Raw genomic sequence first — 14,321 nt, 5'->3', positions numbered from 1 at the left:
TTCAGCCTCCTGTATGCTTCCTCTCCTCCAGATCTCATTCCCTCCCCCAACGTTTTCTTTTTCACCCTGCCCCCTTCTTTCTTTCTCTCGCCATGCCCCCTTTCTTTCTGTGTCTTTCTCTTTCTCTCCGTGTCCCTTTCTGTCTGTCTCCCGGCTCCCTTCTTTCTTTCTGTCTCCCTGTCCCCCCCTCCCATTTCTTTCTTTCTTTCTCCCTGCCCTCCCCCAAGCCACCGCCATTGGAGAACATGCTGCCACCGCCGCCATCGGGGAACAGGCCACCGCCGAGTTCTGAGCTCTCCCTGCTTCTCTTCCCCGTAGGGCCGACCAACTCTCACCACCCGACGTCAATTCTAACATCGGAGAGGAAGTTCCGGACAAGCCAGGTAGCAAATGGCTGGCCCAGAACGTCCTCTTCGACGTCAGAATTGATGTCGGGTGGCAAGAGTTGGTCAGCCCCGCAGGGAAGGGAAGCAGGGAGAGCTCAGAACTCAGCACCGGCCTGTTCCCCGATGGCGAAGGTGGCAGCCTATTCCCCAAGGGCGGTGGCTTGGAGGAAGGCAGTGAGAAGGGAAGCAGGTTGGGCACCCCTGCTCTAGACGTGCCGCGAGCCGCACTCAAGTGGCTAAAGAGCCGCATGCGGTTCACGAGCTGCAGTTTGCCGACCACTGCCATAGGCTAAAAGGTGGGCAAACTGACTTCCTTATTGACATGGAAGACAGAGACTACTTTTGGAAGAAAGGACAGAACTGTGCGCAAGGACAACCCTGCTTCCGTAATCTTAAGAAACAGCTCCCTGCAAGACAGAATTTATAACTCAGAGACTTGTCTTGCCGATGTCAATACTACCAAGAACACCATCTTGACTGTAAGGGCTCATAAGAAGCCCTACTGAGACCTTGCAAAATGGCATCACGGTTCCAGGATGGGAATGTTTGATGCACCAAAGGGCACAACCTGAGAGCTCCTTTAAAGATCTTGCCACATCTGGGTGAGAGGCCAGAGACTCTCTCTCCCCGAGCTCAAAAACATGATAAAAAGTCCGTTGACTGCCTGTTGAATGATCTGACCAATAGGCCTTTCAAGTCCCTCCTGCAAAAAGTCCAGGACTACCAAGATCAAGGCTTGTAAGGGTTCTGCATTGATTTTTATCACACCACTGTTGGAAAGTATTCCAGGCCTTGGCATAGACTGCCATTGTCAAGGACGTCTTGGCTCAAAGTAGAGTGGAAATGATCACCTCTGAGTATCCCTTCCTTACTAGGGTAGCCTGCTCAAGAGCCATACTGAACTCTCTACACAAAGCACTCTCACCTCCAACCCCTCCATCATTTCCCCCCCAGACTGAGTATTTCTATGAAAACGTTCAAAAGATTAACCTTGAGTTCTCAATGAAACCACTTCTACCTCTCCCTCCCGCAGCCTACTCTGTCAACCCCTCGTTCAGCCCCCTGCCACATTCTATTCTTTTCCTGAAATCACTGAAGAGGAAACTGCACATTCTTTTCTCCTCCAAACTCACTACCTGTTCCTCTGATCTGATTCCCAGCATCTATTCAGCACTCTCTCTTCTACTATCACATCAATCTTTCATTTTCCACTACAACTGTTCCTGATGCCTTCAAACATGCCATAGTGATGCCACTCCTAAAAAAAACAACAAAAAAACCCCTTCACTGGACTTTACCTGCCCTTTCAACTATAGCCCCATCTCCCTCCTTCCCTTTATATCCAAGCTAATTCAACGTGCTGTTCACCTCCGTTGCCTTGACTTTCTATCATCCCAAGCTATTCTTGACCCACTCCAATCAGGCTTTCACACCTGTATACTACAGGAACTGACCCTGCTAAAACCGCAAATGACCTGTTGGCCAGATTGAAAGGCCTCTATTCTATCTTATCCTTCTCAAATTATCCGCTGACACTTTAGACCACTACCTTCTCCTTAATACGCTGTCCTCACTTGGATTTCAGGGTTCGGTTCTTTTTCTGTTCTCTTCTTATCTCTCACATCGCACTTTTAGTGTATGCAGTGGTGAATCCTCCTCCTCTGCTATCCCACTATCAGTCAGGGTACCCAAAGGCTCTGTCCTGGGACCTCTACTTTTTTTTTCCATCTATCATTTCCTTGGTACTCTGATCTCCTCCCATGTTTTCAATACCACCACTATACATGAGAAATCTCTACAGGAATCCAGTCTGCCTGTCCAACATTGCTGCCTGAAAATTCCACCACCACTTAAAACTGAATATAGCCAAAACTTTACTTATCTGCTATCTAAACGTCCCTCTCCTCCTCCCCACCCCCTGCTATTTCAGAGGATAACGCACTCATTCTCCCTGTCTTGTCAGCTTGCAATCTTGGGGTCATCTTTGACTCCTCTTTCTCCACACAAATCCAACAGATCACCAGAGAATAATTATCGCATATACTCAAATACAAGTCAATTCGAATATAAGCCAAGACCTCCATTTTCCCCCCAAAAAGGAGAAAAAAAAATGGTTGACTCAAATATAAGATGATGGCTTAATATTCAAGTGCCATGCCCTGCCAGGATCTGCACCCAGTGTCCCCTCCCAGGTTCTGCACCCAGCCCCCTTTCCTCCCTGCCCTTCAAGGTTCTGCACTCAGTCCCGTTCCCTACCAGGCTCTGAACCAAGCCTCCTGCCAGACTCTGAACACTACACCCCTTCCCTGCAAGGCTCTGAACACTGTCCCACATTCCTTCCCTGTACCCTCTTCCCACTAAAAAGAGCCATCCTCATCAGCGATGTCACAATGGCTTGATTGTTCAATACTCCCCTCCAACCCAGACAGCAGATCAACTCTTCCCCTTAACTGAAACTACCTAGTGGTAGGTCGGGACAGGAGGGATCCCTCTCGTCTCCTGTTCCAGCCAATACTAACAATTACCACCCTCCCTCCCTTACCTTTTCCCTAGTGGTCCAGCATGTATCCTGCGCTGAACACCCGACTGCCGATTTTGAAGCTAGTAGTCAGCGGCGCACCCGGGCCGGCACACAGGAGTGAGCTTTCATGCTCCCGGATAGCCCTGCACCATTCCTTGATAGGCTACCACAAAAACTGTGAGCCCCACGAGAACTGATGGCAGCTTATCAAGGAGAGGTGAAGGGCTGGCCGGGAGCACGAATAGCTTGCACCTGCGTGCCGGCCCGGGTGTGCTGCTAGCTACTAGCTTCAAAATCGGCAGGAGGGGTTCAGCGCGGGATACATGCTAGACCACCAGGGAAAAGGTGCGTGAGGGAGGGAGGGTGGTAATTGTTAAGTGTCGGCTGGGACAGGAGACGGGAGTGATCCCTCCTGTCCCGGCCTAACAGCAGGCCTGTAGGAAGTCCGGGAGGGTGTCAGGTGGTCATTGGGGGATGACCCGAATATAGGATGAGACCCCCATTTTTGGGCCCAAAAATCTTGTTCTATATTCGAGTATATACGGTAAGCTCTGGAAAGCATTGCCAGAGGTGTGGTAAAAGCAGATAGCACAGCTGGTTTTTAAGAAAGATTTGGACAATTTCCTAGAGGAAAAGTCCATAGTCTGTTATTCAGAAAGACATGGGGGAAGCCACCGCTTGCCCTGGATCGGTAGCACAGAATGTTGCTACTCTTTGGGTTTTTGCCAGGTACTGCTGACCTAGATTGGCCACCGTGAGGAGAGGCTACTAGGCTTGATGAACCATTGGTCTGACCCAGTAAGGCTATTCTTATGTTCTTATAAAACCTGTCATTCCTCTCTCTATATTACCAAAATCCAACCCTTCCTCTTTGAGAATACTAGCAAACCCCTATCCACACCCTCACCTATCACCTCTGGTCTAGACTTCCACATAACCATAAAAATACATTCAAAATTCTGGTGCAATGACTTATATTCTGCCAGTCACTATATTCACATAACCCCTCAAGTCATTTCATTGGCTCCCTATCCATATACTGTACAGTGGTACCTTGGTTTACCAACATAATTCGTTCCAGAAGCATGCTCGTAAACCAAATTACTCGTTTATCAAAGCGAGTTTCCCCATAGAAAGTAAGGGAAACTCGCTTGATTCGTTCCCCCCCCCACCCGAGGCCCAGTGGCCACTGCTCTATCCCCCCCCCCCCCCCCGAGAACCGACATTGCTCCCCCCCACTCACGAAGGCCCCCCCCCACATGATCTACCATCCCCCCCGCGATCTGGAATCCCTCCCCCCCCCACCGCGATCCGACATCCTCCCTGTACCCATCACCCACCCAAACACATCACTTACCCCCCATCTGGCACCCGGCACCAATGCACAGGACATGCCGGTGCCGGAAGATCTGTCCTCCTGTTCGCTGAGCAGGATCCATGAGGTTCGTGGGAGTTAGAACAAGGATTCCTGCGGACCCCATGCCATGGCACCTCTCTTTAAGGCTGTGCGCTTTGGATCCCCGGGATCCTCCTTTTACCTCTTCCCCTCTTTCTGCATTGCTGAGCTAGTAAAGATCACAGTATGGTTTCTACAACCGCTCAGGCCCCAATGTTCAAGAGGTTTCTGTGGCAGTAAGACTCATTAAGGCTGCCTTACTGGCACATAAACTTTCCTCCTGATGTTCAAAAGGGTTCTCTGTGGCTGCTATCGATCCTTGTAGAATCCCAATCAGAGAACCCTATGCAAATGCATTACAAAGAAGCTCAATCTAAAGCAGTGTTTCTCAACTCGGTCCTGGAGTACCCCTTGCCAGTCAGGTTTTCAGAGTATCCACAATTAATATGCATAAACTTGATTTGCATACACTGCCTCCATTACATGCAAATTTCTTTCATGCATATTCATTGTGGATATCCTGAAAACCTAACTAGCAAAGGGCTCCAGGACTGTGTTGAGAAACACTTATCTAAAGAGCTCTCTCCTTGTGATGCACAAAGAGAATGTCCCTCCCCCCCACATTTACCATAAATTTTTCCCCTGTGTTGTGTGCACAACAGCTGCATACTCCCCCCCCCCCCAAAAAAAAAGGACTACTGCAACCACCATTCTCCCCCATTCTCCCCCTCTGCCCAGCTAATGGTGGTTCCAGAGATCAGCTGAGTGCCACAGAGCAGGGGATGCAGACTTATTAGCTTATTTGGGGCTTCTCGCTCCAGAACCCCAGCTGATCAGGGCTTCCGGAGCTACGATCAGCTGATCGGAGGTTTCCCCTGCTGGCCCCAGCAGAGATCGGCGGCTACCGACAGGAGGAGGAGCTGTGCCTAGCGCCTAGCAGTTCCTCCCCTCATTTACATGCTATTTGTGAACAACCTTGTAAAAGAAAATCCAAGTTGTCGAAGCATTGTGCACCCTGCCCCTTTAGCCTTCAGGCAAATCCCTCCCCCTTCTGGCCCTTATGTTTATCCCTCATAGGAAAAGAGAACCCCATCTGCCTTGTGATTTTCTGTACTCCAAAATAGTATTTCTGAAAAGGAAGTGCAGCTCAATTACGTTTTAAAAGACCTCAACCGGCAGAATTTCTACTTTTCTTAAGTAGCAGGAAGATTATTCAAATTGTATATTCTTTAATATCTCGTTCTGAAAATGTTCCTACTTAGCCATGCTTACCCCCATAGAATACATGCAATTATAATAAATCCATATACAGTAAATTGAAAAAAATGGACGACATATTTTGTATGTCAAATAGCATAAAATAAATAGGAGCTTAAAGAACAAAGCAAAAGCTTAGCAAAAAAAAAAAAAAAAAAAGCCAGAACTTCATGTCAAGAAAACATTCCCACATCTGAGTTGGGAAGCTTTTTTTTTAAACCGAAAAAGGACAATTAAGAACATTATTTCTTCACTTTAAATACACGGTCATCCTTGTCGATTGCGCCGTCATCCCTATATCATAAACAAACAAGGAAAGGACGTCAACGCGGGGTACTTTCGAGCAACCGGCTTTCCCAGCAAATCCACCCGCCCCCACTAGAAAAGGCCAAAAAACTAGTAAAGAGAATCAAACTACCACGTGGATATAGTTGCTAAACAGTCCCGCAAAATCAGCGGCATGTCAGCGCAGCCTAGCGGACGCAAAGCTTCTCAGGCAAGTGTAAATAAGCGAAGCCCCGCACGCAGCAGGTGGTCCGGGGGGAGGGGGGGTTGGCAACGCCTCACCGTGCACTCCCCATCGGTTCCGAAGTTTAGAACCAACTCCCATCTAAGGGCCGAAACATCAGGACCCGTTTTCCCCCGTCTGCCTTCTCTCGTCGCCGTCTAATCTCAGGCAAGCCACTCTGGCGCACCCCACCTCGAGATGCGGATACTGTACTAGCAGAAGAGAACGAAAGCTGGCTCGTTACTTACGGTAGAGTTTTCCGCATGCCGCTTGGTCTCCATGGCCGGGGACGTACGCGCGCACAGGTGAGCCGAGCTGCGATAGAGCAGGACCTCGTCCCGTGCTAAGTAGGAGGGTGGGGTGCGAGCCTTCTGCGGGAACGACCGTTTGCAGTTGCCGAAACTCGCGCGCAAGAGGGACTACCACACTCGTTCTCTTTCCCCGGCGCGAGGCGAAAACTCCCGGATTTAAAACACGGAGCAAAGGCCGGGGGAGGGGGGGTGAGAAAACGTGGGCGGAGGCGGATCCCGCGTCGCCTTGGAGACAACGGCCACTACACAATGTGATGACACTGCAGAGGAGAGCGCAGACTTCTGTGGCTGAAGGGGCGGGAAAGGAGGAAATGGACCGCTTGGAGTATTTCAAATGCAAACTGCAGCTGGGTGAAACGAGGGACGCTTTAAAAAAAAAAAAAAAAACCCTGTAATTTAGTTTGGAGATCTCTTCAAAGAGCTTTGGTGAGAGAGCATGAGAGGCGCTCTGGCACGCTGGAGCTGTCCAGCAGCACTAGCTCTTTTCCTCCCTTATAGCTTCAGCTGTTAGGGGCGTGGAGTGGGAGCAGCTTGGGTTTAACACCAGGCTTTTGCTAACACCTTAAGCAGACTTAAGCATCTGTCGACCTCAAGCTTTAGCAGTAGCTGCAAAGAGTGAACATGCTTGATTCGGCTCCATTTGCAGTTTCAGTTCTTCTCTTCCATCCTTGTTCTTCTTGCAGAAGTAATAGGAAAGAATGAAAATCGTTAGAAATGTAAAAGAACTATGCTACTATTATTTAATTATCAGCTGTGCAGTACTGCCTTGCACCAGAAGAACAAGGCTACAGTGGTATGTGTAATCTTATTGTTATGGATGTTAAAGGGATGGGCTATATCAGACAGCAAAGAAGAGATTTTTTTAGTACAGATCCTTTTGTTTGCAGGCCGGGCTCTGTCTCGCATATAAGATGTTTTGCTATAGTTACCTATAAAATTATTGAAGTCTCTTTAATTATGACATTACACAGATTTAAAACAGATTAAAAAAAAAATTACTGAAGAAGTAGCTGAAGCTAAATCTGATGTGGCCAAGACTATCTCTCAGGATGTGCAAGTAGTGCAGCAGCACAGAGTTACAGAAAGACAGAGGTGCAAAAGTTGCTTCCTTTCAGTCTCTCCTAAGGTGGCCGCAGTGCAACGGGCGGGGCATGGGCACAAGGTCATGGATGCTGCTGGGTATGGCATATTACAATTTTATCAAATCAAAAATTATTTTTATAAATCACCTTTTAACAAAAAGGTATACAACAAAAACAAGATAACATAACAGCATCCTGTTTTAATTAGCCCTTTTTAACAGAAGATCAATGATTTTAAGAGAATCATTTTAAAAATATCTTAACATAGCAGTAGGATAACAGGACCTTTAAAAGACATATAGTCAATTTCTATACCATTCTCCCAGGGGAGCTCAGAACAGTTTATTTGAATTTATTCAGGTACTCAAGCATTTTACCCCATCTGTCCCAGCGGGCTCACTTTTTTCAAATAGCCTGTGGTTTGAAGATGGCGTGTGATAATAAAATATTAGATAAATAGTTTAGAAATAGAGTTGTACGTTTCTAGTATGACTGCATTCTTTCCTTCTGAAATTTGGAGGTTTTTCCTTTGTTTCTTATTTGTCAGTTTTATATAATGTATCCTATATAATAAAAGCTTACCGGCGCATGCGCTGTTAAAACAGTGTGATCCCTGCCGCTGTGGTGTGTGATCCGTGGCCGTGTTCCATTTTAGAACCCGGCGGCAGGGAACATTCTGGCCACTCCCCTCCTCCTGCCCTCACTCACCAACTGCTGCTGCAAGGAAGCGCAGACAAGCTCTCTCCCTGCCTGCGTCCTCGGCAGGGAACACATCTCCCACCCTCGCTCACCGCTGCCGCCGCTGATCCTCCTCTTCAGAGCAGCCTGCGATCGTGGCCGGCTTTAAAGAACCTCGCAGGCCACTCTCCAACCTCAGTAGCACATTCCCTCTGACGCACAGGATCGCTAAAGCCGGCCACCACGATCGCAGGCTGCTTTGAAGAGGAGCAGGCCAGAAGATGCCGGGATGGAGGGAGGGTAAGAAGGGGATCAATACAGGGGGCCAGGGAGAGAGGGAAAGGGGCCTGCTTTGGGGGAGGGGTGTGCTGGGGGGAGACAGAAGGGGCCATGGAGGGATAGGGAGAGGGAGAGGGAAAGGGGGCTGCTTTGGAGGGAGGGGTGTGCTCGGGCAAACAACTTTGCTCTGAGGGGGGAAGACAGAAGGGGCCATGGAGAGACAGTTAGGGAGAGGGAAAGGTGGCTGCTTTGGGGGAAGGTGTGTGCTGGGGGCAGACAGCGGCCAAGGAGAGAGAGATAAAGAAACACAGACAGACAGACACATATATTCTAGCACCCATTAATGTAACGGGCTTAGAGACTAATAATGTTTATTCATTTTGATATACCGTGCAATTTGACCAGCAGGTCTGAGCAGTGTGTGTGTGTGTGTATATATATACATATACATATACATATACATATACATATACATATATATATATATATATATATATATATATATATATATATATATATATATATACACACACTGCTCAGATCTGCTGGTCAAATTGCACGGTATATCAAAATGAATAAACATTTTTACAATGATATTACTGCAGTTATTTAAGGGAAGGTATGCTCTTGCTTTATAGTAAAAAGGTATGGTAAGTTTTTGCATTTAACAACAAAACTCACAATTCACGGTGGACATGGTGGCCAAATAGGAATGGAGTGTGTGTTGCACTAGAAAGAAAGATTAGGTTCTGATCTCATTAATCTTCTTTATCCCAGGACAAGCAGGCAGCCTATTCTCACATGGTGACGTCATCGACGGAGCCCGGAAGCAGACGCCTCACAAGCAGACTTGCTTGAAGAAACTCAAAATTTTGAGTTGCCCGCACCGCGCATGCGTGAGTGCCTTCCTGCCCAGTGTGTTTCCTCAGTTCTCAGTTTTCCGCAGACCCGAGAAGTCCGTCTATGACTCTCTGTGTTTAACTTCGTTACTTTGTGCCTTCTCTGAACCGCGGTTTGTATATTTTTTTCTCACGAATCACTGTTCTTATTTTATTTCTTTCATTTTCAGTTTAAAAAAATATATATATTTTTCCTCTTCCATCCATTTCCCAGGACAGGCCGCTCGGCCGCAGCCCGAGGGCTTCGATCTTGCGGCAGCTATTTTTACTTCTAGTCCCGGCCTGTCACAGGCTTCAAGAAGTGTAGTAAGTGCCAGCATGCGATTTCTCTTACGGACCCACACCATCGCTGCCTCAAGTGCCTTGGACCGAAACATCATCCGAAGTCGTGCCCGCGCAGTGCTACGCTTCAACCTCGAGCCTTCAAACGTCTTCGTATTTTGGTGGACAAGCTCTTCGGGATGGATTCTTATTCTGATCCCTCGACTTCAAAGGCGACCTCGACTCCTACCGATGTATCTACTGCTTCCACCTCAAGCCTCATCAGACCTTCGTCGTTTGCAGCGGCTCTTTCTTCGACGACATCTGCTGTATCGTCCCCTGTTTCCTCAGGTCAGATAGCTCAGCAGACAGTTCCAGCAGTAGTGATTAAAGTGCCTAAGACTTCCAAGTTGAAGCACAATCACACTACCTCGAGGGAACCTCCAGCCAAAGCAGGTGGTCCGGTTTCAGACGTGGATCCATCCTTGCTGGCTTCTTCCCAGACCATGTTGGAGAAGCAATTCATTCGGTTCCTTACAAACATGGGACCGAAGCTTCTACCTCCTATTCAGCCTGGGCATTCAGCAGACTCCCGCGAGGTCGAGCAGCTTCCTTTGCCTCAGTCTGAGCTTACACACTCTTTGCAGGAAGCAGATTCTCTGCGAGTGTCTGGTCTAGCATCAAAGCATGTACAGCAAGGAGCAGATTCTTTGCAAGTGCCTCGGAAAGAATCCTCACACTCTATACAAGGAGCAGAGTCCTTGGGAGTGCATCGAGGTTCCTCCACCAAGCCTCTGGAGCTTCGATCTACAGCCTCCAGTCCTATACATTCTTTGATACCCTCGGCTGCTTCCATCTCCGAGGCGAAGTCTCCTCGTTCTTCGAGATCTGCTTCCAGGCACAGTTCTAATCGGCGATCGAGGCCTTCATCGAGGCATCATTCCAGGCATACACTTCTCCTTCGTTATTCGCAGGGGATACGGGCAGTGCCGGACCGCGAATGGCGATAAACCGCGCTTATCCGGCACTGACCCACCCCCACCTCCCTGCTGCCTTCCCAGCCTTACCTGGTGGTCTAGAGGGCTTTCGGGGCAGGAGCAATCTTCCTACGCTCCTGCCCCGTGCAGATCGCCATGAGGAAATGGCTGCTGCAAGTACCCGTAGTCTCTCGAGACTACAACGGGAACTCCCTACAGCCATTTCCTCATGGCGATCTGCACGGGGCAGGAGCGATCTTAAGCCCGCTATACCACCAGGTAAGTCCGGGAAGGCGGCAGGGAGGTAAAAAATATGTGTTTTTTAATTTTCCCCCTCCCCAGAAAAAAATTGTGATTATGTGAAATTGCGAGTGCAGAAACCGCGAATGGGGAGGGGGAAGTGTAGCTCTTCTTCTAAAGAAAGACCCTCTTCAACGAAGCCTCAATCTACCCCAACTTCGACTAGACCATCAACTCCTCGTTCGAGGTCTCCAATGCTGGACCTCGAGGATGTCCCGGTTTCGATTGCCTCGTCCAAGTCACCATATTCCTTTGATGCCTTTTTTCCTGCCGAAGCTTCATCTTCGGCCCAGGCTGCCTCGACGTCCTCGAGTCCTTCTCGAGGCAAAGCATTGGCGGATCAGCTATCTTTCTCATCTTTTCTTCGTCAGATGGCTGTGGACTTGGATCTTCAATTAGATACTGGCTCCAAATACTCTAAGGAGTATCTAGAAGTCATGCATCTTCTTCAACCTCCGGCAGAGTCACTTAAGCTTCCTCTTCATAAGCTTTTCAATCAGACTTTTGGTCCATGCATGGAAGCACCTTTTTCCATACCAGCTGTTCCAGGAAAATTGGACTCTAGGTATAAAACTGTGCATTGCAAAGGGTTTGACAACTCACAGTTATCTATCTCATCAATCTCTGCTTGTCGAGTCCTCCATGAAGAGGTCCCATCCTTCCAAGGTTTATTCCACAGTTCCTCCTGGAAGGGAAGGGAAAACGATGGACAAATTCAGACATCGCATCTATCAAACTGCCATGATGTCCTCTAAAGTCCTCAATTATAATTTTAAGTTTATTACTTATTTTGAATTCCTCATTTCTCTATTACCAAAGTTCTTGACTTATTTGGATACTCAAAAGCACTTTGAATTTCAAGAAGTCCTTGCTTCTTTATCTCAACTCAGATTACATCTCCTACAGTCATCTTATGATGCCTTCGAGTTGTCTGCCCGAGCAGCTGATTGCTCTGTAGCTATGCGTCGTCTTGCCTGGCTTCGTACCATTGACATGGACCCTAATCTTTAAGACCGCTTGGCTAATATCCCTTGTGAAGGCAATGACCTCTTCGATGAATCCATCGAGACAGCCACCAAGAAATTGTCTGACCATGAAAAATCCTTTGCTTCTATTGTCAGACCCAAGCCAAAGCCAGCTCCTGCCAAACCTGCATGCCCTGTTCCTATCTATCAGTGGCATTTTGCTCCGAGGACGACTCCTTATAATCACCCTCCTCTTAAGAAACAGCAGCCTCAGAAGCAACAAAAACCTCAACCTTCTGCTGCACCTAAGGCTACTCAGCCTTTTTGACTGTTTAAAACAGAGTATAACCTCCACCGTTCTGATTCTGAATTCTTTTCCCCCTTATAGGAGGTTGTCTCCATCTTTTTTACCATCGATGGATGACAATTACATCCGACCTCTGGGTACTTTCCATCATCAGGGAAGGATACTCTCTTCATTTCTCTCAGATTCCACCAGAGCTTCCTCCAAGAGAGTATCCTTCCAATCCATCCCAGACCGCTCTTCTTCTTCAGGAAGCTCAAAGCTCTGCTTCGTCTCCATGCCATCGAACCAGTTCCCTTGGAACATCAGAACAGGGGATTTTACTCCCGTTACTTCCTTCTGAAGAAGATGGGCGATCTGCGGCCCATTCTGGATCTCAGGGCTCTCAACAAATTTCTAGTCAAAGAAAAGTTTTGAATGTTGTCCCTGGCATCCCTTTATCCCCTTCTCGAGCAGAATGACTGGTTATGCTCTCTGGATCTCAAGGAGGCCTACACTCATATCCCCATTCATCTGGCCTTCCGTCAATACCTCAGATTTTGGGTGGGGAATCTTCATTATCAATACCGAGTACTACCCTTCGGCCTGGCCTCATCTCCCAGAGTGTTCACCAAGTGCCTGGTAGTGGGAGCAGCAGCTCTAAGGAATCATGGTTTTCAGGTATTTCCCTACCTCGACGACTGGCTCAAAGATTCCACATCAAGGGGTTATTGTAGCAAACCAACGGACTACCTGGTTCCTACAAAGTTTGTGATTCGAAATCAACTTTCCCAAATCTCAACTTCAGCCCTCACAGACTCTACAATTCATTAGAGCTGTTCTAGACACTGTCCAACTCAGAGCATTCCTTCCACAACAACGAATAGAAGCTCTTCTTCACCTCTTTCATACAGTGTCTTCCTGCTCTTCCATCTCAGCGAGACACATGATGGTACTTCTGGGTTATAGGGCCTCCACAGTACACGTGACTCCTTTTGCCAGACTTCACCTCAGAATTCCTCAGTGGATCCTGGCATCTCAATGGACGTAAGTTTGCGACCCTCTTTCGACACATATCAATCACTCCTTCCTTGAAGCAGTCTCTCCGTTGGTGGATGCTCTCTTCCAATCTTTCCAAAGGCTTGCTTTTTCAAACGCCCCCCCACCCCATCAGAAGGTCCTCACGACAGAATCTTCAACCTACGCTTGAGGCGCTCATCTCGATGGTCTCCGTACTCAAGGCCTCTGGACCAGTACGGATCGTCAGTGTCATATCAATCTGTTGGAACTCAAAGCAATCCTCAAAGCTCTCAATGCTTTTCAACATCTGCTTCACGACCAAGTAATCTACTTTCGGACAGACAACCAAGTCGCCATGTATTATATCAACAAACAGGGAGGGACAGGGTCTGCCTCCCTTTGTCAAGAAGCTCTGAAGGTTTGGGACTGGGCAATCCGCCACAACACCTTCCTCAAAGCTGTCTACATTCAAGGGGTGAAGAATTGCTTGGCGGACAACTTGAGTCGTCTACTGCAACCTCACGAATGGACACTCCTTTCCTCGCCTCTTCATCACATTTTTTCACAGTGGGGAACGCCTAGGATAGACCTCTTTGCAGCTCCCCACAACTTCAAACTGCCTCAATTCTGCTCCAGGATATACTCTCCTCATCGCCTTGAGGCAGATGCTTTTCTTCTGGAATGGACAAATCTCTTCCTCTATGCATTCCCTCCATTCCTTCTCATTCTCAAGACTCTGGTCAAGCTGAAGAACGATCATGCCACCATGATTCTAATTGCTCCTCAGTGGCCGAGACAACCTTGGTACTCCCTTCTACTTCAACTCAGCAGCAGGGAGCCATACCCTCTACCAGTTTTTCCTTCTCTGCTTAGACAGAGTCAAGGATCTCTGCTTCATCCCAACCTGCAGTCTCTATACGTGACAGCTTGGTACCTCTCAACATAACCCCTCTTCAGTTTTCTCCATCTGTAAGAGATGTTTTAGAAGCTTCTAGAAAGCCTACCACTAGGCAATGCTATCACCAAAAATGGACTAGATTTTCTACGTGGTGTTTTTCTCATCACATTCCTCCTTATCTTCTGTTTTGGACTACCTTTTGCACTTATCCAATTCTGGCCTCAAGTTTACATCTATCCGAGTCCATCTCAGTGCAATTGAGGCTTTCCATCAGCCTATTGAAGGAAAACCCCTCTCTGC

The 14,321-nt window shown here is 47.9% G+C and overlaps 1 protein-coding gene across 2 annotated transcripts in view; it reads right to left on the bottom strand.

Moving 5' to 3' along the window:
* The window catches only part of TRIM36 (tripartite motif containing 36), a 213,752-nt gene that overhangs the window by 175,800 nt on the left and 23,631 nt on the right, over nucleotides 1-14,321 (bottom strand). The window contains exon 1 of one of the 2 annotated variants that reach the window (XM_033929085.1): nucleotides 6,317-6,581. The exons of the other annotated variant lie outside the window; for it this stretch is intronic. Within the exon in view, the coding sequence (XP_033784976.1) occupies nucleotides 6,317-6,349 (33 nt within the window). The 5' untranslated portion in view covers nucleotides 6,350-6,581. Of the gene's footprint in view, nucleotides 1-6,316; nucleotides 6,582-14,321 lie in introns of those variants that run through there. 2 annotated transcript variants of the gene reach the window in all.

The sequence above is a fragment of the Geotrypetes seraphini genome, chromosome 1, assembly GCF_902459505.1.
Source record: "Geotrypetes seraphini chromosome 1, aGeoSer1.1, whole genome shotgun sequence".
NCBI lineage: Eukaryota > Metazoa > Chordata > Amphibia > Gymnophiona > Dermophiidae > Geotrypetes > Geotrypetes seraphini.
This window is presented reverse-complemented; position numbering and strand designations above follow the sequence as displayed.